General features: G+C 38.5%; 1 protein-coding gene across 2 annotated transcripts in view; it reads left to right on the top strand.

Annotated features, from left to right (window-relative positions):
• The first annotated feature begins 369 nt into the window (after positions 1 to 369).
• The window catches only part of FOLH1 (folate hydrolase 1), a 72692-nt gene continuing 51015 nt past the window's right edge, over positions 370 to 22046 (top strand). The window contains exons 1-4 of one of the 2 annotated variants that reach the window (XM_024987022.2): positions 370 to 604; positions 3364 to 3469; positions 9274 to 9460; positions 14691 to 14792. In XM_024987022.2, coding sequence (XP_024842790.1) covers positions 487 to 604; positions 3364 to 3469; positions 9274 to 9460; positions 14691 to 14792 — 513 coding nt within the window. In that variant the 5' untranslated portion in view covers positions 370 to 486. 2 annotated transcript variants of the gene reach the window in all.

The raw sequence follows: 22046 nt of genomic DNA, 5'->3' as shown, positions 1-22046 counted from the left end.
CTTGAGAAATAATTTAGTCTACCAACTAGCCTGGAAAATGTATTTTCATAGACAGAAAAAAAATAGAGGACCCTTCCATTGAATTCCGCGCGAAGCAGTTTTCTTTCTGTCCATAGGACTGTGGCCTGGGAGTGCAGAAAGGAGAAGCGTTTGTCCTCCGCTTCCTCCTTCCCTTTGTTCCTCCCTTTCCTTTCATTTTAAAATAAGGGCTAGAAATCCTCAAGCCAAACTTTTTCTCTTTTTTAAGCACCTCTCCGCGGAGTCGGGGTTTGCTCCGGGACGGCTCCGCCTCTCGCTCTCCCGGATTGGTTGAGAGTCCAGCGGACTGAGTCTCGGGGGCGGAATCCGCGGAGCCCGGGCGGGGAGCGCACTCCCGGCGGCCCGGCTGATCCGCGCGGGGCGAGGGAAGGCGCCCTTGCCCAGCCGCCCACGAGGCTGCAGCGGTGCCGCCGCACGGTCCCGGAGGCCCCGCCGCCGCGCGCCGTGATGTGGAACCCGCTTCACGAAACCGACTCGGCCTCGGTGGCCTGGCGCCGTCCGCGCCGGCTCTGCGCGGGGGCCGTGGTGCTGGGCGCCGGCCTCTTCGTCCTCGGCTTCCTCTTCGGTACGAGGGGCAGGACGGGGGTCCGCGCCATGCTCGGCCCCCGCCCGGCCGGCTGCCCCGCAGCCCGCGGGGCTCCGGGGCCCCCTGCCGCGGGGGATACTGCTGCTGGGCTCCGGGGCGGGGATCGGGCTGGGGGGCGTGCGGACCAGCTCCCGCGAGTTAGGTGGGACTTAGTTGCCGGGGACGGTGCACGTTTGCGTTCTGGACGGGCTGCTGTAGGACAGGCACCCAGGGTCAGGAGAGTGCAGAAACCCTGAAACTGAACTTGAGAAAGTTCCACCGGCTGCAGGCCTGCGAGAAATTGGCACCTTTCCGCAGGATCTGGGGGGCATTTGCTAGATCGTCCAAGAAGCTTTGTAAGAAACGACTCCTACCTCTTTGGGGTCTTTATCTAGTCTTGTGCCTGAGACTGCTTCATGTGTACAGTGAGGAGAGCGCTGGGCATTGCCTCTCGGGAGCCCCTTTCTCTCTTTTTGGAAGTAAGTAATAGAGGAACAGTTAGTAACTGGCTGACCTTATTGTCAGTGCCCTGAGCAGAACTTTAACAGCAGTGCTTTCAAGTTTTCCCCTGTGTACTAACTTGCAGACCTAACCCAACTCTCCAAGGTAATCAGGGAGCAAGGCTGAGATTTTTCTTAAAGACTGTGCAACTTCTTCCTGACCTTGAGCAAGTGAGGAAATCTCTTAGCCTTTTTTGTCAGTCTTTATAAGAACAATAGCTGTAACTTACTGGGAGTAGTAAATTGGCACTTTATTCTTTCCTGGGGAGGAGATGCTTCTAATTGTACTTTAATGCACAAGACTAGTGTAAGGTATCCCCAGGTAGTTTACCCATACTATGAATTCTGGGCTCCCTTTCTGGGATTTAGAAGACCAGGGCATAAACTTGCTAGGAATAGTAGTTTAGTCGCTAAGTCATGTTCGAGTCTTGCAACCCCATGGACAGAGGAGCCTGCCATGGGATTCTCCAGCATAGAATACTGGAGTGGGCTGCCATTTCCTTCTCCAATAAACCTGCTAGATTGGCTCGAACTCAGTCTCTTTTTGCTTGCTTTGTGCCCTTTGAACCACGTTGTGCTCATAACTAATGTGGATATCAGGGTTGCTGTGAGGCTTAGGTGAGATAAGTGTGCTCATTAAGGACACCGGCCACCTTGAGTTTCAATTGTCTCAACTGAAAACGTGGGAAATTCACTCGGCAAGATTAGCACGAAGATTAGGATCTTACGTGTCTTTTTTTTTTTTTTTTTTTTGGCCACGATGGGTCTTGCTGTGCTCGAGCTTTCTAGTTGCCAGGAGTGGGGGTCACACGGCTCAATAGTTGGACCTCTTGGCCTCTAGGCTCAACAGCTGTGGCACTGAGGCTTAGTTGCCCCTGGCATGTACCGTCTCCCTGAACCAGGGATCCAGCTTGTGTCCCCTGTGTTGGCAAGTGGATTCCCGTCCACCGTACCACCAGGGAAGTCTTTTCTGTCTTTTAGAAGCATTTTGTGCTTCTTAGTGTTGCCCTTGGGCTTCCCAGGTGGCTCAGTGGGTACAGAACCAACCTGCAATGCAGGAGACTCATGTTAAATCCCTGGATTGGGAAGATCTCCTGGAGGAGGGCATGGCAACCCACTCCAGTATTCTTGCCTGGAGAACCCCGTGGACAGAGGAGACTGGCAGGCTACAGTCCACGGGGCTGTAAAGAGTCAGACACGACTGAAGCGACTGAGTGTGTACCCAGTGTTGCCCTGGCCCCATACAGTGGCTTACACAGAGTGCGTTCTTTATTAATGTTAATTTTTCCCTAGGATTCTCTGCTCCTTCCCTCCCACAGGCCTCCATCCTCTTTATCCAACTCATTTTTCAGATCTCTATTCAAGCATTTCATCCCCCGTGTGCCCTGATCTTAAAGTCATTTCCAAGTCCCCTTTTTTTTTTTTTTTAAACATACTGGTGGAACTGTATTTCCATTTGCTGCCAACCATTTATTTCAGTACACATGTATATATGCATGTGTGTAGCATGTATGTGATTAATAATTGGAAAGCTCCATAAAAGCTAGCTGGGTGGTTTTGGTAACCATTTATGCACAAATCATATCATCTTTCATGAAGCCAACTACAACGGATCATGGTCTTGGGCGAACTGCCTGCCCGTTGCCTCTAGCCTCTGTCTTGCAGAGATGTTGGGTGTCTTGCAGTTTCATTGTAGCTCTCTGAAGTTGGACTTCTCAAGCCTGCCTTCAACTGGAAGCACAGAATATTTTATCACACTTTGTTTTAGTGTCAGAACCAGAACAGATTATAAGACTGAATTGCCTTCAACTCTTTGAAATGATTTATGTACGTGAAATATATTCATAATTCATTAAACATCTACTAAATGTTTCTTCTGGGTCAGCAGAGGAGTAGTCACTGGGGATAGAAGCTTGAAGGAGAAAGAAGGTGGATCTCCTTTAGGCTTTCCTTTTCCCCATTAGTATATTTAATTTTAGTATATTTAATTTTAGTGCTAATATCATAAAGCATTTCTTAGAATAACAGCAATACATAATGAAATTGGATTAAAAATATATTGTGACTGATTTGTAATTAAGTCTGTCTGCATGATTTTTTTTCCGATGGAGGTAGGCAAGAGAAAACTTCAGGAAATCTCAGTTAATGCCAGAGGTCATGGACAATTTGTGTTTTACGTATGATAAATAAAATAATAAGGAAAAATATGCTCTGTCTGTAATCTTATACCCCATTCCTATATTTGTTTGTCTTTTGCAGGATGGTTTATAAAGTCCTCCAGTGAAGCTACTAACATTCCACAGCATAATGTAAAGAAAGCGTTTTTGGATGAGTTGAAAGCAGAGAACATCAAGACCTTCTTGTAGTAAGCAGATACTTCAAAGTTTATATCAAGTTGAAAAATTTTGTTATTCTGTTTAGAAGCTTGACCCATTATTTCATAAACAGAAACTGACTTAAAAAAAAAGTCTTACCCTCAGCTGAACTTTATCATGATAGATGTTTTAAAGCAGGTATCAGCATACTTTTCCTGTAAAGAGCCAGCTTAAAACATAGTTTGCTGACTCCTGTTTTAGAGGAAGATAATGTATTTAAGTCAAAAGAATAAATTTGGACTTTGAAGTCAGACATTGACAAGTTTAAATTCCATCTTTGCCTGTTGATATTAACATAACTGAGTGAATATGTAACCTTCCTGAGCTCTCATTTTCACATCTGTAAAATGGGAATAGTGATACTGTTATGATGAGCATGAAATTAGAGAGCATATGTGTGACCTAGTGTAAAAACCTGCTGCCTATTTCCTGAAATAGCTATCCCTGGTATGGAGAAAAAGAGTAAATGAATAAATTTAAAAGGTATTTTCAAGACAACTAAAAATAAAACACTTTTATTGAGTAATTTATTGGAATACTTAGACTCTTTCAAAACAAAATACTTGAAGTCCTGATAATGATTAAAGGATTCCTTTATGAATGCAAGTTATGCTATGCTATGCTATGCTAAGTCGCTTCAGTTGTGTCCGATTCTGTGCGACCCCATAGACGGCAGCCCACCAGGCTCCGTCATCCCTGGGATTCTCCAGGCAAGTATACTGGAGTGGGTTGCCATTTCCTTCTCCAGTGCATGAAAGAGAAAAGTGAAAGTGAAGTCACTCAGTTGTGTCCGACTCTTAGCGACCCCATGGACTGCAGCCTACCAGGCTCCTCCGTCCATGGGATTTTCCAGGCAAGAGTACTGGAGTGGGGTGCCATTGCCTTCTCCAATGCAAGTTATAATTTTATATAAAAACAGGCAAGTGAACAGATAGATAGATAGGCAATGCAGCAGACCTGGGTTTGATCCCTTTGTTGGGAAGATCCCCTGGAGAAGGGAATGACTACATTTTCCAGTATCTTGTCTAGAGAATTTATGGATAGAAGAGCCTGTTGGGCTGCAGTACATGGGATCTCAAAGAGATGGACATAACGAGGCAACTAACACCAGAGAGAATATACACATAGTCTTTAAAATTAAAACTATGAATAAAATTTGCTAGGGCATCTGTCAAGTCTTTATAAGGGCCATTTCTGGTGGGAGATATGGAATTAAAAAAATTTTTTTGTGGAAATTTTTCTGCCTCTTCCATGTCTTTTTCTGTAGTTATATATAATAGATGTAATGAAAGTGGGAGTCTGGCTAGACATAATCTTCACTCCTAGACAGGTGCTACCTCTGCTTCCTTTTTCCTTTTCTGACCTGTGACATGGTTGTTGTTATTCAGTTGCCAAGTCGTGTCTGACTCTTTCGGACCCCACAGACAGCAGCACGCCAGGCTTCCTTGTCCTTCACTATCTCCCAGAATTTGCTCAAACTTATGTCCATTGAGTCAATGATGCCATCCAACCATCTCATCCTCTGTGATGTGGAGTGACCAGCAAAGAAGAAAAATGAATATCTTCTCACTTTCTGGGCCCTCAGCTTTTTGCTTATTCTCCATGGCCTTGACCAAGATCTTCTGTTTATACTGCCAAAATCTTGGCTCTCTGTGTAGCAGTGATGAACAGAAATATGGAGACAGTTATGGGGGAGGAAAGAGTGACTTTATTTCTTTGGCAGGCAGAGGGGGAGTACCTCAAGAACTGTGCTCCTCTCCCTGGAGAATAGTATAGTGTGTAGTGTTAGTCGCTCAGTCCTGTCCGACTCTGTGACCCCATGGACTATGACCTGCCAGGATCCTCTGTCCATGGGAATTCTCCAGGCACGAATATTGGAGTGGGTAACCATTTCCTCCTCCAGGGGATCTTCACAACCCAGGAATCGAACCCAGGTCTCCTGCCTTGTAGGCGGACTCTTTACCATCTGAGCCACCAGGGAAGCCCTGGAGAATGGAAGAGGTTAAAACAGTCAGATAGGGTTATGTGACAAGGATCGAGGTATTAGCATTCTTCTGCCAACTGACAAGGTTAGGATGTATGCAGGGTCTCAGGTGGTTGGGTCTCCTAAACTTGATGAGTTTTTCTGGTTCCTTTAATCTCACCATATTTCAGGTGATTTCAGGTGATTTCTCTTAATTAGCAGCTGTTTGAGTCTGCCCTTTAGAACTCAGGGAAGGTCATGAAGGTAGAGTCTTGCCTAGAGAAGTGGGGGACAAAAAGGCCTCCATGCCTGAAACCCCACAGGGCCCTGCTTGGCATCATTTAGAACTCAAGAATTTTCACCATTAACACAAAAAGAGATGAACAGAACCCCCACTCACCCCTCCAAGGGCCACAGAATCTCCAGAAGCCTCCTGAACTCCCCCTAATTCCAGTTTGCCATTTGTCCATTGGAGCTGTTCAGTCTATTTATACCCTTAGGTCAGGGGTCATTAAAGGCTCAGATCTGTCTTTCCCCCTTTTCTAACCCTTCGCTTTACTGCTAAAGTTTCTCTACTGTTTCGAAGTTACCGGACTCTGACTGGAAGGATTAAGGAGGGACTGCCTTTTCGGTCTCCCTTGGCGTGCAAGGTTGTCCTGTGTTTTCCTTTTGTTTTGTAACACCTGGTAAAAGTCTCAGATTTGTTCATTATTTTGCATTCTTCTTCCACGCTTTCTGAAAGACAAGGTTATTTTAGAGGAATGTTTTAGAATTTCACTGATCTGCATTTGAAAACCAGTTCTACCTTTCACTGGTTGTCTTTAAGTCACCTAATGTCTCTAAGCATTGTTCATTCGTAAACCAAATGTAGTGTATTAAAATGTACATCAATAGCTCCCTTTATTAATTGAGATGACATAATGATACTTAGGACATATTTAAAGTTTTTTAGCCAGACAGAGATGTATGTGCCTATTTTTTAAATGCACGATGTTAGCTATTTTGGATAGTTAATAAATTATTCAAATAAATTAAAAAATAACTTGATATTCTAGTAGGTCAAGAAATTGTGACACACTTCTCAATTGATTAAAACAAAAAAATAGAAACTTCTGTTTATTACCAGTTGTCTCATTGAGCCTCAGATCTTTGTGTATTAGTGAGGTAGCAATTTTCTCCTTCTGTATGAATGAGAGGGCTTCTCTGATGGCTCAGAGGGCCAATAATCCTGTCATCTGCAATGCAGGAGACACTGGAGCCTCGGGTTCCATCCCTGGGTTGCGAAGATCCCCTGGAGGAAGAAATGGCAACCGATTCCAGTATTCTTGCCTAGAGAATCCCATGGACAGAGGAGCCTGGTGGGCTACAGTCCATGGGGATCTTAAAGAGTCAGACATGACTAAGCCACTAAGCAGTCACAACGAATGAGAAATTTAAGACATGGCCAGGATCATACAACAAGACTGTGGCAAAACCTGTAGGACACCGATTTTGTGGCAATTGATTTTATTTATCCTTGGAAACACATCTTTTTTCCTACTCGTCATTTTTAGGATCAACTTTTCTTCAAATGAATCGATTCTAACGCTGATCATAGCATGCTTGTTGTATGTCGATTGATAACAACAAAACTTTTACCAGGAATTTCACTCATCAAGTTACCTGATGAAACTTGGGTCTGCTAGCCTGCTGCAATCTACTGACGCTGGGTTGAGGTGAAGAAGTACGGTGTTTATTATAGGGTGCCAAATAGAGAGAACAGACACCTCAAACTCAAATGACGGGAAATCATAGATGGCTTTCAAGGGGAGGGTTTTTAAAGACAACATTTGAGAAGCTGGTTGCAGCTCATGGACTTTCTTCTGATTGGTTGGTGATGAGGTAACCAGATGATGTTTCAGAAATCTAAATCATCAACTTTGTGGTTCTAAGTAGTCTCAGGTCTACGTCCTTGTGGTCAGCACGTAGTCACCATACTCCAGCTATGTGGGGTTCTCAGTTTCTGCAGAACAGCTCAAAGATATGTATCAGATTGTTATATTGTTTAAATTATCATTACTTTTCTTGCTTTACCACTGTTCCTTTATTTCTGTATTCACTCACTTCCATAATGGTAATTGCTTGTGTCTGCTCTTTGGAACTCAGGGAAGGCCTAGGAGATTAAAGCCTTTTACTACAAAATATAAACGGGGGGCACTGTGGGGCTTTTGTATCTGGGAGGGCCCTTGGAGGTACTGCTTGATTTCAATCCGCCTTTTTCTTTGACACTCCTTAATGCTGACAGGAATAGAGACCAAATGTGAAAAAGGAATAAAGTTTTTTGGATAGAGAGGTTCATCATGAATTTGGCAGGGGAATTTAGTTTTAGGGGAGTCATTTCGATAATAAAGTCTGATAATGATCTCCTGTGTGTGTGTCTGTGTGGGCAGGATCAAGCCTCTCATAACAATTCTTTCATGTAAGAATAGAGTTATAGCTATGACTTCAGGAAATTTGCAAACTTTGCATCTATTTTAGTTATGTTACAGTTTGGATTTGTGTAATAAGGAATAAAATAGCAACATGTTGGCTGTGTAATGTTTTCTTTCCAGGTCGATGAGGAAATGCATAGATGCCTCAGCTGCCTCTTAAAATTGTGTTCTTTTCATTACTTTATTTTGCAAATACACATTAGAAATCCTGTGTAGGGTTTTAAACTTCTAAATATTTATTGAATGAGAATTGTAATACTGTTTTTGTAAATAACAATTTAAATGATTTTACTCTAATTATAAAATTAATCCCAGGACTCCCCTTCCTCCCTTAGTTTTTTTTAAGGGATTCAGCACTTGAAATTAGGATGACTATATGTTCGTTATTCATTGTTTTTTTTTTTTTTAAATCACTGTAAGAATGGAAGTAGATTGAGTTTAGAAAAACCTACATAATTAGAATGAGAAATTCATGAAGCTCAAGACATTTATAAGCTAGAAATGAATAAATGTCGTTTCATGCACATGATGCTTTGTCATATGGGATTTTTTTTCTTGAAACGATTTAAATTGAAAATAACAGTGAACTGAATCTTCAAGGAAACAACAAATTTCCAAGAAAGAGAACTTTAAAACAAAAGCCCCAGTATCTACACATACTAAATGAGAAATTAGTCTATTCTTGAAAATATTTGTGGTACCTAAAATTTTAGCCACATGGTTTGTTATTTGTTAAAGATATTCTTGGTCAGACTAATTCTCATTGTTGATTTTTAGTATTATACTTAGAATGCATGGTGATTGGAATACAAGCGATTCAGTTTGAGCTTGTGTAAATATGTCCAAATTACTTCTTAAAGAAGACAATTTAAAATGGCTGCTAACCAAAAGTTTTCTCGCTTTGCTATAATGTTCATTATTTTAAAATAAATGTGATTATCAGTTGTTCTTGGAATGTCACAGCTTGATCTTTGGCTGAAAATATTTTTTACTTTCCAATTATATTTTACAAGGTGAAATAAATAGATAATTCCATGAAAGTTCAAATATGCCTGAGTCTTAAGGAAAGAATAGAACACTTTCCTCATCTAATATGGAGAGATCCTCTACAGGTGTACACATATCAATTCTCTATGAGGATCAGTTTTTCTGATTTTTCTCTTGAATGAGTACAAATTATAACATGAAGATTTTAAAACACTTTAAAATCTATTTGATGTCATAATGGTACCACTTTGCTTTTTTAAGGTGTAGCATTTAAAAGTATTTTTTTAAAATGTAAATCTGCTTTATTTGGTTGTTGACTTAAGACAAAGGCTGACTAAACAATTTCTAACTACTTTCAATTTTTGTTCAACAGTAATTTTACACGGATACCGCATTTAGCTGGAACAGAACAAAACTTCCAGCTTGCAAAGGAAATTCAAGCTCAGTGGAAAGAATTTGGCCTGGATTCTGTTGAGTTAGCCCATTATGATGTCCTGTTGTCCTATCCAAATGAGACTGTTCCCAACTACATCTCAATAATTGATGAAGATGGAAATGAGGTAAAAATAAAGAAAAAATAAGCTCCCCCATCTTCTGTTTTGAAATGCCTTCTGTAAAAGAATGCCCTGTGCCATCTCCAAACGCTGATAGAAATTAGTATTGACACTTGTGAATGATGCCTTTAATGATCTTACTATTGGTGCCAACTCTTTCTTAATGATGTTTGAATATAACGTGGTGTTGAAAAGATTCTGAGAAATTGATGCTTGATGACAGTTGCTATTTTCTTCTTTTTAACTATTGTTCACTAACAAAATATGATATGTTAGTAAACTATGGCTAAATTAGATACACTTTTGATTGGTTCAGATGATAAAAGATCATGCATCAATTTGAGGATGCTAGGAAATTGAGAGATGTGTTTTTTGAGCCAGTAGGTTTTTATTGGTAATTCATGATTATATTTCCTTTGATCATGTATTCAGCTGTGTACCCAGAACTTGGGTGTGGGCATTTGGAAAGAAGAGAGTTTGGAGAGAAACACTCGAGAATTACATCTATGCTAAAAATTCACAATCTTCTTTGCTAGTAAGGGCACATAATTGGAAAAGAAGATGATACAAGTAGTTGAGATATTTCATATCATGATGTATATTCAATATGAAAACTCATAAAATATAACTCATATATTCATCAGTATTTGCCTTAGAGCTACCATATCCATATCTAAAATAGCCCTTTTCCTCTAGATAGCTTTCTTGAGTCCCCTTCGCTGGAGCTTCTAAATTGCATATAGATTCAAATGTATCCAGTTTGATTGGTCAGCACAAAATATCGTGTGATTTTTGTACATACAAATTTTTAATCACCTCCTCTTATTGACTAATGAATCAGCCTCTTCTTAATGATTAATATGCTATTTTGTAGTCAGTGATACAATCCCATGGTAAATTTCCTAATATGAGTTGAAACTTTACATATTCACTCTTTTTAAATTATAATAGTTAATACAGTTTAACTTTTAAAAATACTGTCAAACCATTTCACAATTATAAAAATATTTTTAAGGTTGGTATGGGGAATACCAATATACTCCATAAAATTCCGTAGCCTTTATAAGTGGTGACATTATCTATATAATTATTAAAGAGTCTTTAAAAGTATATTTAGGAAGAGTATTTGATCACATAGTAAAGTGCCAGTAATATTAAAAAATACGTGGAAACAGTGGGGGAGGGAGAGAGTGAGACGGATGGAGAAAGTAGCATCAACATATGTACACTATTGGTTTAAGATGGACAGCTGGTGAGAAGTCCCTGTGTAGCACAGGGAGCGCAGTCTGGTGCTCTGTGATGACGTGTATGTATAATTAAGACTGATTTGCATTGTTGTATGGCAGAAACCAAAACTATACTGTAAAATTAAAAAAAGTATATTAAGGTTAAAAAAATACAAGGTTAAAAAAATGCATTAAACCAAATTTGATTTCTCAAGTTTGGTGATTGTATACAATGAGGAAAATAACAAACTTTCTTCTCTTTTCTTCCTCTTCACTTCCCAGTTTCATCCCTACCTTTGCTTTTATTCCATTTCATTATTTGTTTTTCCTATTATAAGTATTTATGAAATTTCTAAGGCCTGTCCCATAACATAAACATATAATTAGAAGTTTCATTTTGGAGGTTTTCCTGAATGGGGTTAGCTGCCAAAAGCTTATTAACTTTTTTGAAAGTTATATCATTAATTCAGTTTTGTTTTTATCCAGTTATACCTGCACATAAATATTCACACAGTTCTTCAAAGGGCCTTGCTTCTTCCCTATTTCCCTCTTCCCTGAGGGAATCACTGTTCAGCCCTGAGTTGATTTCTTTTGATATATACCTCTGTTTCTTTAAATGTTGTGCTTGTAGTGCTTGCGTTTCAGATTCAGGCATTTTCTTTTGACCTTGTGACAGTTCAGCTCTATTCTCACCCCTCTGCCCCAACTACAGATACTCTCTTACTGGGTCCCCATCTCCCAGATCAATTAATGTGACTGACCGTTCATAGCTAAGCTAGGTAAACTGCGAACTTTACTGTCCCGCATGGCACAGACATGTTCTCCTTCCCACAGACAACAAATATGATTAATATTTTATAGATTCTACCAGAAATGTTTTCAATACATATTATGCATTATTTTCTCTTTATTTATGTAGGGACAATGTGCCATATAGATTGAACTATATATATATATATATATATATATATGTTGCCTTTTTATGTTGCAAAAGTTAAATAAAAATTTGTAAACCAAAATTATTTTACTTATACTCAGAATACATAGTTTGAGGCTATGTTAGTGAATGTTGGATAGTGAACATTGCTCACTGGTGTATTGTCTGTCTTTGTGAAGTCACCCAGAAGAGTCATTTCCTTGACCATAAGAAACTTTTCCCAGTTGTTGGAACAACTCATAAACTGGATGTGAAGTCCACCTGCTCAGTGATGCTGTAAAATTGAAGGTTGCCATAAAGGCAAATCAAGTGAGACCAGCTTGAATACTCCCTTGACTGAAAGACTTGCTGATGAGATGACTTTTTCTCAAGGTGGATTTTTATTGCACTTTAGTATAGTTTTGCTTAGAATTTTCCCCAGTGATTCAGTTCAGTTTGTTCTCTATTACAGAGAAAAATAACAGGAAAAATGGAAGATGTGGGAATTTTTGAAGAGTAGTAGTTGATTTGGTTTCATTTTAGGTTCTGTCAGCACCTGAAGTAGGTAGCTGGTGCTTTAGTATAGTGTCAGCCCAGATTCTCTCTCCATCTCCCAGCACCTTTAAATTACTGCACTGGCCAGGACCTACAGTTTAATATTGAAAGGAAGTGAAGACAGCAGGTGTCCTTGACTTGAATGTCTTTAATGTTTCACCTTAATTTTGATATTTATGTCAGGTTACCTTAATTCAGGGCTTTCCAGGTGGCACTAGTGGTAAACAACCCACTTTCCAATGCAGGAGACATAAGAGACGTGGGTTCGATCCCTGGGTTGGGAAGATCCCCTGGAGGAGGGCATGGGAACCCACTCCAGTATGCTCTTCTGCCCCTGGGATCACAGAGATTGGAGACAACTCGATCGACTTAGCACAGCATGCACTAATTCACTTTTCAAGTTCACTAAGACTTTTTTGTCATGAATTTATATTGAATTTTATCAGAAATTTTTTCTTTTTCTAGATAACTTTTGAGATGAGCATATGTTTTCTTTTTCATAATGATAATTATAATGAATGATGTAATATTAGATTAGTTTACATTTTTGAAATGTATAATATTAGTATGTAGTAGAGTTTTCAACTCATATATGTATACATTTATTATATTGATAACATGTTTGGCCTGTATTTCTGCAATATGCTTATTCGATTATAATTTCTAGATTATACTTGCCTTATAAAATGAGTTTTTAATCTCTGAAATAGGTTGTATTGTATTTAAAAAATCTTTTAGTATTTCAGATCAAAGGAAAACTACTTGGTTTTGATACTTTGTTTTATGGAAGATTTTAAGCTACTGATTCAATTTCTTTTTTGTTATGGGACTATTTAGATTCATTTAAAATGCACTGTTCTGTCAGTTTTAATTTTTTTTAAATCCATTGTTCCATGTCATCTAAGTTTTCAATTATTGGCATAGTTCTTCCTAGAATTTTCTTACTATCTTTTTTGCAAGATCTATAGATAAGCCTGTTTTTCTACTCCTAATATTATTTATTTGTATTACTTTTTTTTCTTAAGTTCCCCTCTTACCTTCCTAGTCTCTATTTTGCTGTTCTTTGTAAATTTTCAATTGAATACTTGATTTATTGATGTTGGACCTTTATTCTTTTTTAATATGAGTATTTAAAACCATACATTTCCTTCTAAGAACTACTTCAACTAGATCTCACAAGATCTGATTTTCTAAATTAACTACATTGTGATCAAATAATTGCAATTTGTATGACACTAATCCTTTGCAGTCATTTCTTTAGTCTATTATGTCATCAATTTTTATAAATGTTCTCTTGTTATTTGAAAAAAATATTTTCAGTTGTTGAGTTTAATAATTTTATATTTGCTTATTAGTTAAAATTTGTTAATTGTTTGGCTAAAATATCCTTTATCCTTGATGTGCTCTCATTTTGTCTATTTTTATTAATTACTGGGAAAGGAATATTAGATTTTCTAACCATAATGATGAATTATTTTTATTTCCATTTTGAATTCTGTTGATTCCTGTAGTTTGGAGCTCTTCCATTAGATATAAACAGTATTTGTTTAGTGTTTCTTTTTCTGCATTGTTACTTTCAGACTTACTGTGATCATATGTTTAGGTAACTTCTTGTAAAATGGTACACAGTTGAATTTATCTAGTCTGACATACTAAGCTTTTTTTAAAAATTAAAAAAAAATTTGTTATACTGACTTACAGTAATACTACTTATATGAATTTTACTTTTACTTTTTCCCCCTAATGTTCCTTTTCTCTCTCTTTTTTTTTTTATTTTCTTCTTTTTTGGGGGTGGGGTAATGGTTAATTTTATTAATTTTATTTTTTTTAGTAGTTAGGAAAGTAAAATAATATTAATTCCCACTTAACAGTGTCAGTGATACACTTGAAAAATTATGTTTGGTTAGAATTGAATTTAACCTTTAATTTGTTTATAAGTAATTAGCTTAACATTTTTATAAGTGAGTAATAACACTGCTGCTGCTGCTGCTGCTGCTAAGTCGCTTCAGTCGTGTCCGACTCTGTGCGACCCCATAGATGGCAGCCCACCAGGCTCCCCCGTCCCTGGGATTCTCCAGGCAAGAACACTGGAGTGGGTTGCCATTTCCTTCTCCAATGCATGAAAGTGGAAAGGGAAAGTGAAGTCGCTCAGTCGTGTCTGACTCTTCATAACCCCATGGACTGCAGCCTACCAGGCTCCCCTGTCCATAGGATTTTCCAGGCAAGAGTACTGGATGGGTTGCCATTGCCTTCTCCAACTGATAATACTACATGATGTTATTTTTTTATTTGGAAAGTGAACTTTTCCTTCTAAATCAAAAGCTGCTGCTTGTAGACCCTCTGAGGGTCTGTAGTTTATTCACCTCTTGAACTCCTCACAGCGTCTAGCAGAGGTCTGGCTCTTTGATTTGCATCTTTAAAATACAGAAATCTTGATTAACCCTCTCCTGGCGAAAGAGATGATACACATTTATTTGTTGGATAGTAGTAATTAAGCTTTACCTGATTTGATTCTAATTATTATGCTTTGCTTCTCTAGATTTTCAACACATCGTTATTTGAACCGCCTCCTCCAGGATATGAAAATGTCTCAGACGTTGTGCCACCCTTTAGTGCCTTTTCTCCACAAGGAATGCCAGAGGTAAAAATGCATATGATAAAAATAACAAACAGAACTTCCTTGTATATGCAGGCGGTAATTAAAGGGATATTGTGGCGGTTTTTGATGTAATCCAAATTTATCTTTTTCTACATTTAAGAAATAGAATGTCTTAGTAATAAGAAGGAATATACATTTTGAGTTCATAGTGTTTTTTAGGATAAAATTTACCACACTGAGATGGGGATATCCAAAGTGAACATTTATTTGACAAATGCATTCACCTATGTAATTAAAGCACCATCTACACATAAAATATTACTGTCACTTCAGAATGTACTTCTAAGCCCCTTCTCAGTCAGCCCCACACGCTCCCAAGGCAGTCATTCTCATTCTCCGTGGTTTTTTTTTTTGGCCACCTTTGATTCGTTTTGCCTATACTAGAAATTCATATAAATGGAATCGATAGCATTTGTGAGTATAGGACCTGTGAAAATTCACATGTTTTGCACTTATCCATGGATTGTTCTTTTTTTTATTGCCAATTAATTTCTACTATATGGAAATACTACATATTTTGCTACCTTTGTAAGACGTGGATTGATTTTATAAAGAACCTGAATGAGAATTTGAAATTGTTGCCATTTTCAAATGAAGAATACAGACATCCTTTTTAGAAAATTTGTATGGTTTACTTAATAAGGCAGTGTGCATGTGTATTATCTGAGTTTTCACAGTAGATCCCTAGATTCTTGGATAGTACTTTGTTTTTTATAAGAAAGCTAAACTTGAAAGAGTTGAATATAATTTATTAATGTCTTTTAAAATGTTACCTCTCCTGCTATAGTATTTGACATCAGGTAGATTCAGCTTTCGGAGAAGGCAATGGTAACCTACTCCAGTACTCTTACCTGGAAAATCCCATGGACAGAGGAGCCTGGTAGGCTGCAGTCCATGGGGTCGCTAAGAGTCGAACAGGACTGAGCGACTTCACTTTCACTTTTCACTTTCATGCATTGGAGAAGGAAAGGGCAACCCACTCCAGTGTTCTTGCCTGGAGAATCCCAGGGATGGGGGAGCCTGGTGGGCTGCCGTCTATGGGGTCGCACAGAGTCGGACACGACTGAAGTGTTAGCAGCCGCAGGTTCAGTTTTGGACATATAGGGTGTGAGGTACCTAGGATATTCCAAGAAGTTGGAATATTGAAGTAAGTATCACTCAATAGAGAGATAAACACTTGACTATTATCAGAAACATCCCTAGTAAAAAATTTACATTTAGAACTGAATTGATATTTAAAGCTCCAAGGAAATAGCAGCCCACTCCAGTGTTCTTACGTGGAAAATCTCATGGACGGAAGAGCCTGCCAGGCTACAGTCAAAGGGGTTGCAGAGTCAGACACAACTGAGCGACTAAAACACTTCACCAGTCAGTCAATGTTTATTGTAAAAACATAGGCAATAAACCTATGTTTTTAATTAATTATTAAACCTATGATTTAATATTAGGCAATGCTATATTTTTTAATATGTAAAGTTTAAAAACATACTCTTTTTTATTATTTTCTAATGCATTTGATTAACTTATATTTAAAAACTCTCACAGGTTTAGAGTATTTTCTACAGTTGTATGAAATTTGTTTTAAATGAATAGTTAACATCATAGTTAATGGCACAATATTAGAAAAATTCTCCCCCAAATTTGTACATAAATAGGTTCCTTTCAGTCATTGTAGTTACTTCGTAATTGACATGACATAGAAATAAAGGATATAAAAACTGGGAATGAAGAGATAATATATTTTAGATCTCAGGTGTCTAGAGTTAAATAGACTTTATCTTCTGGGTAAGGCACATTACCATCATGGGTCCATGTAAGATTCCTAATTTAATTTCTTTCCTTTCATCTTTTATCCTTATTTTCAATCTCATTCCTTATCTCCACATCCCCTATACCCTGCCATCATCTGTAATGTATTTATACTTTTAGGAATGTATATATTCTTATAAAAACATGGGCTTATTAGTGATTGGTATATTTTGAATATATGCAAATAATATATCTTAGGTCTTGGTCTATGACTATTTTCAATTAGCTATTTTTTAAAAATCTATTTTATGTCAGAGTGGTTCATTACTTTTTACTCTTGCAGAGTACCCCATGTTATGTGCACACCACATGTAGCTTATCCATTCTCTCAGTGGCAAACATGTGGTTTGCCTCTAAATCTGAATTACCACAAACAGTGTTGGAGAGCTTGTGCTCATACATGTCCCTGTGTGGGCTTGCAAGGGTTTCTCTGTGTACAGTAAACAAGTAGTGGGATTGCCGGTTTGTAAGGAATGCTACATTTCACAGTGTTCAGACTGCAGCCGTTTATCACTCTTTGCAACACTATATATGAGCGTTCCTTTTCCCTCACATTTTCATCAACAATTGAGGTTATATAACTTTCTAAATTTTGCCTGTCTAATTGTGTTGTTTTGTTAGTTTGGGGTTCTCAAGGCAAGAATACTGAAGTGGTTTGCCATTTCCTTCTCCAGTGGCCCACGTTTTGTCAGAACTCTCCACCATGACCCATTCATCTTGGGTGGCCCTACATGGCATGACTCATAGTTTCATTGAGTTAGACAAGGCTATTATCCATGTGATTAGTTTGGTTAGTTTTCTGTGATTCTGTGAACAAAGCTAGTGGAGGTGATGGAATTCCAGTTGAGCTATTTCAAATCCTAAAAGATGATGCTGTTAAAGTGCTGGACTCAATTGCCAGCAGATTAGGAAAACTCAGCAGTGGCCACAGGACTGGAAAAGGTCAGTTTTCATTCCAATCACAAAGAAAGGCAATGCCAAAGAATGTTCAAACTACTGCACAATTGCACTCATCTCACACGCTAGTAAAGTAATGCTCAAAATTCTCCAAGCCAGGCATCAACAGTACGTGAACTGAGAACTTCCAGATGTTCAAAATGGGTTTAGAAAAGGCAGAGGAACCAGAGATCAAGTTGCCAAAATCTGTTGGGTCATAGAAAAAGCAAGAGAGTTCCAGAAAAACATCTATTTCTGCTTCATTGACTACACCAAAACCTTTGACTCTGTGGATCACAAAACACTGTGGAAAATTCTGAAAGACATGGAAATACCAGACCACCTTACCTGCCTCCTGAGAAATCTGTATGTAGGTCAAGAAGCAACACTTAGAACCGGACATGGAACAGTGGACTGGTTCCAAATCAGGAAAGGAGTTATGTCAAAGCTCCATATTGCCACCCTGCTTATTTAGCTTCTCTGCAGAGTACATCATGCGAAATGCTGGGCTGGATTAAGCACAAGCTGGAATCAAGATTGCTGGGAGAAACATCAATAACTTCAAATATGCAGATGATACCACCCTTATGGCAGAAAGTGAAGAGAAACTACAGAGCTCTTCATGAAGGTCAAAGAGGAGAGTGAAAAAGCTGGCTTCAAACTCAACTTTCGAAAAATGAAAAACTATTCTGTTTTTGTATTTGGTCCAGTTACTTCATGGCAAATAGATGGGGAAACAATGGAAACAGTGACAGACTTTATTTTCTTGGGCTCCAAAATCACTGCAAATGGTGACTGTAGCTATGAAATTAAAAAACGCTTGCTCCTTGGAAGAAAAGCTATGACAAACCTAGACAGCATGTTAAAAAGCAGAGATGTCACTTTTCCGACAGAGGTCCATATAGTCAAAGCTATGGTTTTTCCAGTAGTCATGTATGGATGTGAGAGTTGGACCATAAAGAAAGCTGAGCACCAAAGAATTGATGATTTCAAACTGTGATGCTGGAGAAGATGACCCTTGAGAGTCCCTTGAACACTAAGGAGATCAAAATGGTTAATCCTAAAGGAAGTCAATCCTGAATTTTAATTGGAAGGACTGATGCTGAAGCTGAAACTCCAATACTTTGGCCACCTAATGTGAAGAACTGACTCATTGGAAAAGACCCTGATGCTGGGAAAGATTGAGGGCAGGAGGAGAAGGGGACAACAGAGGATGAGATGGTTGGATGACATCACTGACTCGGTGGACATGAGTTTGAGCAAGCTGCAGGAGTTGGTGATAGAAGGGGAAGCCTGGTGTGCTGCAGTCCTTTGGGTCACAAAATGTTAGGCACGACTGAGCAACTTAACTGAACTGGATTGTGTTACTGTTGTTTTAATTTATTTTGATTCACATTTTTGATTAAAAATGAGATCATAGATATCTAAGCATACTTATTTGTTAGCTATTCTTTTTTTTTTTTTTTTTTATGCTGTGAAATGATTACCAGCCATCTTTTCCTGTTGAATTTCTGGCCATTTTCTTACTAACTTCAGTGGTTTCTTAAATATTTTAGTTATTCATCCCATATTGGTTTAAATATTGCAAACATCTTCTAATTTTATTCATATTTGTTCATGTTGTCTATAATGCTTTTTACTGAAGAGAATTCTTTTATTGTGACATTATCCAGTGTTCTCTTTATATTTTCACACTTTGGGTCTTTCTTAATTTCCTCATTCTTTATTTACAGTGATACAGTCAGAATATCCCCAAAATACTAATAGCTCTTTATTTAAAAATAGCCATGATATTACCAATTAAATATAAGGACAAATTATATGTAATAGCAGAAAATATAACAAATATGTAGTTTAAAATAGCCCTCAAATATAAAATGAATTGTAAAAATTATTAAATGAGTGTGACTGGTTGAAGAACAGTGAAATTTTTTGAGCAGTGACAGTATTATGTATGAAGAAGATCATGTTTCTGGCTGGGAAGACAGAGTTTTATAAGATAAGCGCTCAGTTTGTAGGTTTACTCTATAACCAGTGAAAATTCCCCAATTAGTTTTGTACATTGTTTTTTGTTTCTTTTTGTTTTTTCATTTGTTTTCTTCTAGTTTTCAGTTGAGTTCAGTCGCTCAGTCATGTCCAACTCTTTGCGACCCCATGAATTGCAGCACGCCAGGCCTCCCTGTCCATCACCAATTCCTGGAGTTCACCCAAACTCATGTCCATCGAGTAGGTGATGCCATCCAGCTATCTCATCCTCTGTCGTTCCCTTCTCCTCCTGCCCCCAATCCCTCCCAGCATCAGGGTCTTTTCCAATGAGTAAAGTCTTCACATGAGGTGGCCAAAGTACTGGAGTTTCAGCTTTAGCATCATTCCTTCCAAAGAACACCCAGGACTATCTCCTTTAGAATGGACTGGCTGGATCTCCTTGAAGTCCAAGGGACTCTCAAGAGTCTTCTCGAACACCACAGTTCAAAAGCATTAATTCTTCGGCGCTCAGCTTTCTTCACAGTCCAACTCTCACATTCATACATGACCACTGGAAAAACCATAGCCTTGACTAGACGGACCTTTGTTGGCAAAATAATGTCTCTGCTTTTGAATATGCTATCTAGGTTGGTTGTAACTTTCCTTCCAAGGAGTAGGCATCTTTTAATTTCATGGCTGCAGTCACCATCTGCAGTGATTTTGGATCCCAAATATAAAGTCTGACACTGTTTCCACTGTTTCCCCATCTATTTCCTGTGAAGTGATGGGACCAGATGCCATAATCTTAGTTTTCTGAATGTTCTAGTTTTACTGAGATATAATTGGTATCTCAATAAGACTATAAGTTTGGGGCTTCCCTTGTGGCTCAGTAGTGAAAAATTTGCCTGCAGTGCAGAAGACATGGGCTCGATCCCTGTATCAGGAAGATCCCCTGCAGAAGAAAGTGGCAACCCACTCCAGTATTCTTGCCTGGAGAATCCTATGGACAGAGGAGCCTGGTGGGCTACACTCCACAGGGTGACAAGAGTCAGACACGACTCAGCAACTAAACAAGAATAACTGTACGAGCTTAAGATATACAACATAATGATTTGACTTTACATACATCATGACAAAATTATGACAATAAATTTAGTGATAAAGATACAAAGAAATATAAAAAAAATTTTTTTTCTTGTGATTAAAACTCTTAGGATTTATTCTCTTGATAACTTTCCTATATAAGATACAGCAGAATTAATTTTATTTACCGTGTTGTACATTTCAAGTCTAGTACTTACTTATCTTTTAACTGGAAGTTTATACACGTGGACTGCCTTTCTCCAGTACCCACTACCCCTCACCCTCCATCTCTGGTAACCACAGATCTGATCTCTATGCCTTTGTTTTTGAAGTACAGTTGACCCATAACACTCTATTAGTTTCAGTTATGCAACATGATTCATTATTTTTGTATATTTCAAAATGATCACCACAATGAGTCTAGTTACCATCTGTCACTACACAAAGATATGATGTATTAATAGTTACTGATTATAGTCTCCAGATAGTACATTTCATACCTGTTTCTTTATTTTGTACCTGGAAGTTTATACTTCTCAATCTCCCTCACGTATTTCTCTCATCCTTTCACTCCCTCCCCTTTGGCAACTACCAGCTTGCCCTCTGTATCTATGACTGTCACTGTTTTGCTTTGTTTATTCATGTGTTTTTTAGATTCCACATGTACGTCAAGTCATCAGGTATTTGTCTTTCTTATTCTGACTTATTTCACTCAGGTGAATACCCTCTAGGTCCATCTGTGTTGATGCAAATGAAACGATTTCATTCTTCTTATGGCTGAGTAATACTGCATTGTAGATTATATTATATTTTCCACATCTTCTTTATCTATCTTCTTTGATGGGAGTTTAAGTTGCTTCCATTTTTTGACTATTATAAATGATGATGCAGTGAACATAGGGTTGCATGTGTCTTTTTGAATTGGTGTTTTTGTTTTCTGATAAATATCAGGATTGGATATGCCCCAAGAGTGGAATTCCTGCACTGTATGGCAGTTCTATTTTTAATTTTGGAGGGAACCACCATGCTGTTTTCCATAGCGACTGCCCATGCCAGTGTGTGTGTGTGCTCAGTTGTGGCCGACTCTTGGCAGCCCTATGGACTATAACCCGCCAAGCTTCTTTGTCCATGGGATTTTCCAGGCAAGAATACTGGAGAGGGTTACCATTTCCTCCTCCAAGGGATCTTCCTGATCCAGGGATCTTTTCTTGCATTTCCTGCAGTGGCAGGCAGATTCTTTACCATGGAGCCACCTGGGAAGCCCAGCAACTGTGCCAGAGTGTTCCCTTTTCTCTGCATCCTCACCATCATGTTATTTGTTGTCATTTTGGTGATAGCCATTCTGATAGATGTAAGGTGATATCTCACTGTGTTTTTTTTCTTTTTTTGGCTGTGCCTCACAACATGTGGGATCTTAGCTCCCCCCTGACCAGGGACCACACC

Source organism: Bos taurus, chromosome 29 (assembly GCF_002263795.3).
Source record: "Bos taurus isolate L1 Dominette 01449 registration number 42190680 breed Hereford chromosome 29, ARS-UCD2.0, whole genome shotgun sequence".
NCBI lineage: Eukaryota > Metazoa > Chordata > Mammalia > Artiodactyla > Bovidae > Bos > Bos taurus.
This window is presented reverse-complemented; position numbering and strand designations above follow the sequence as displayed.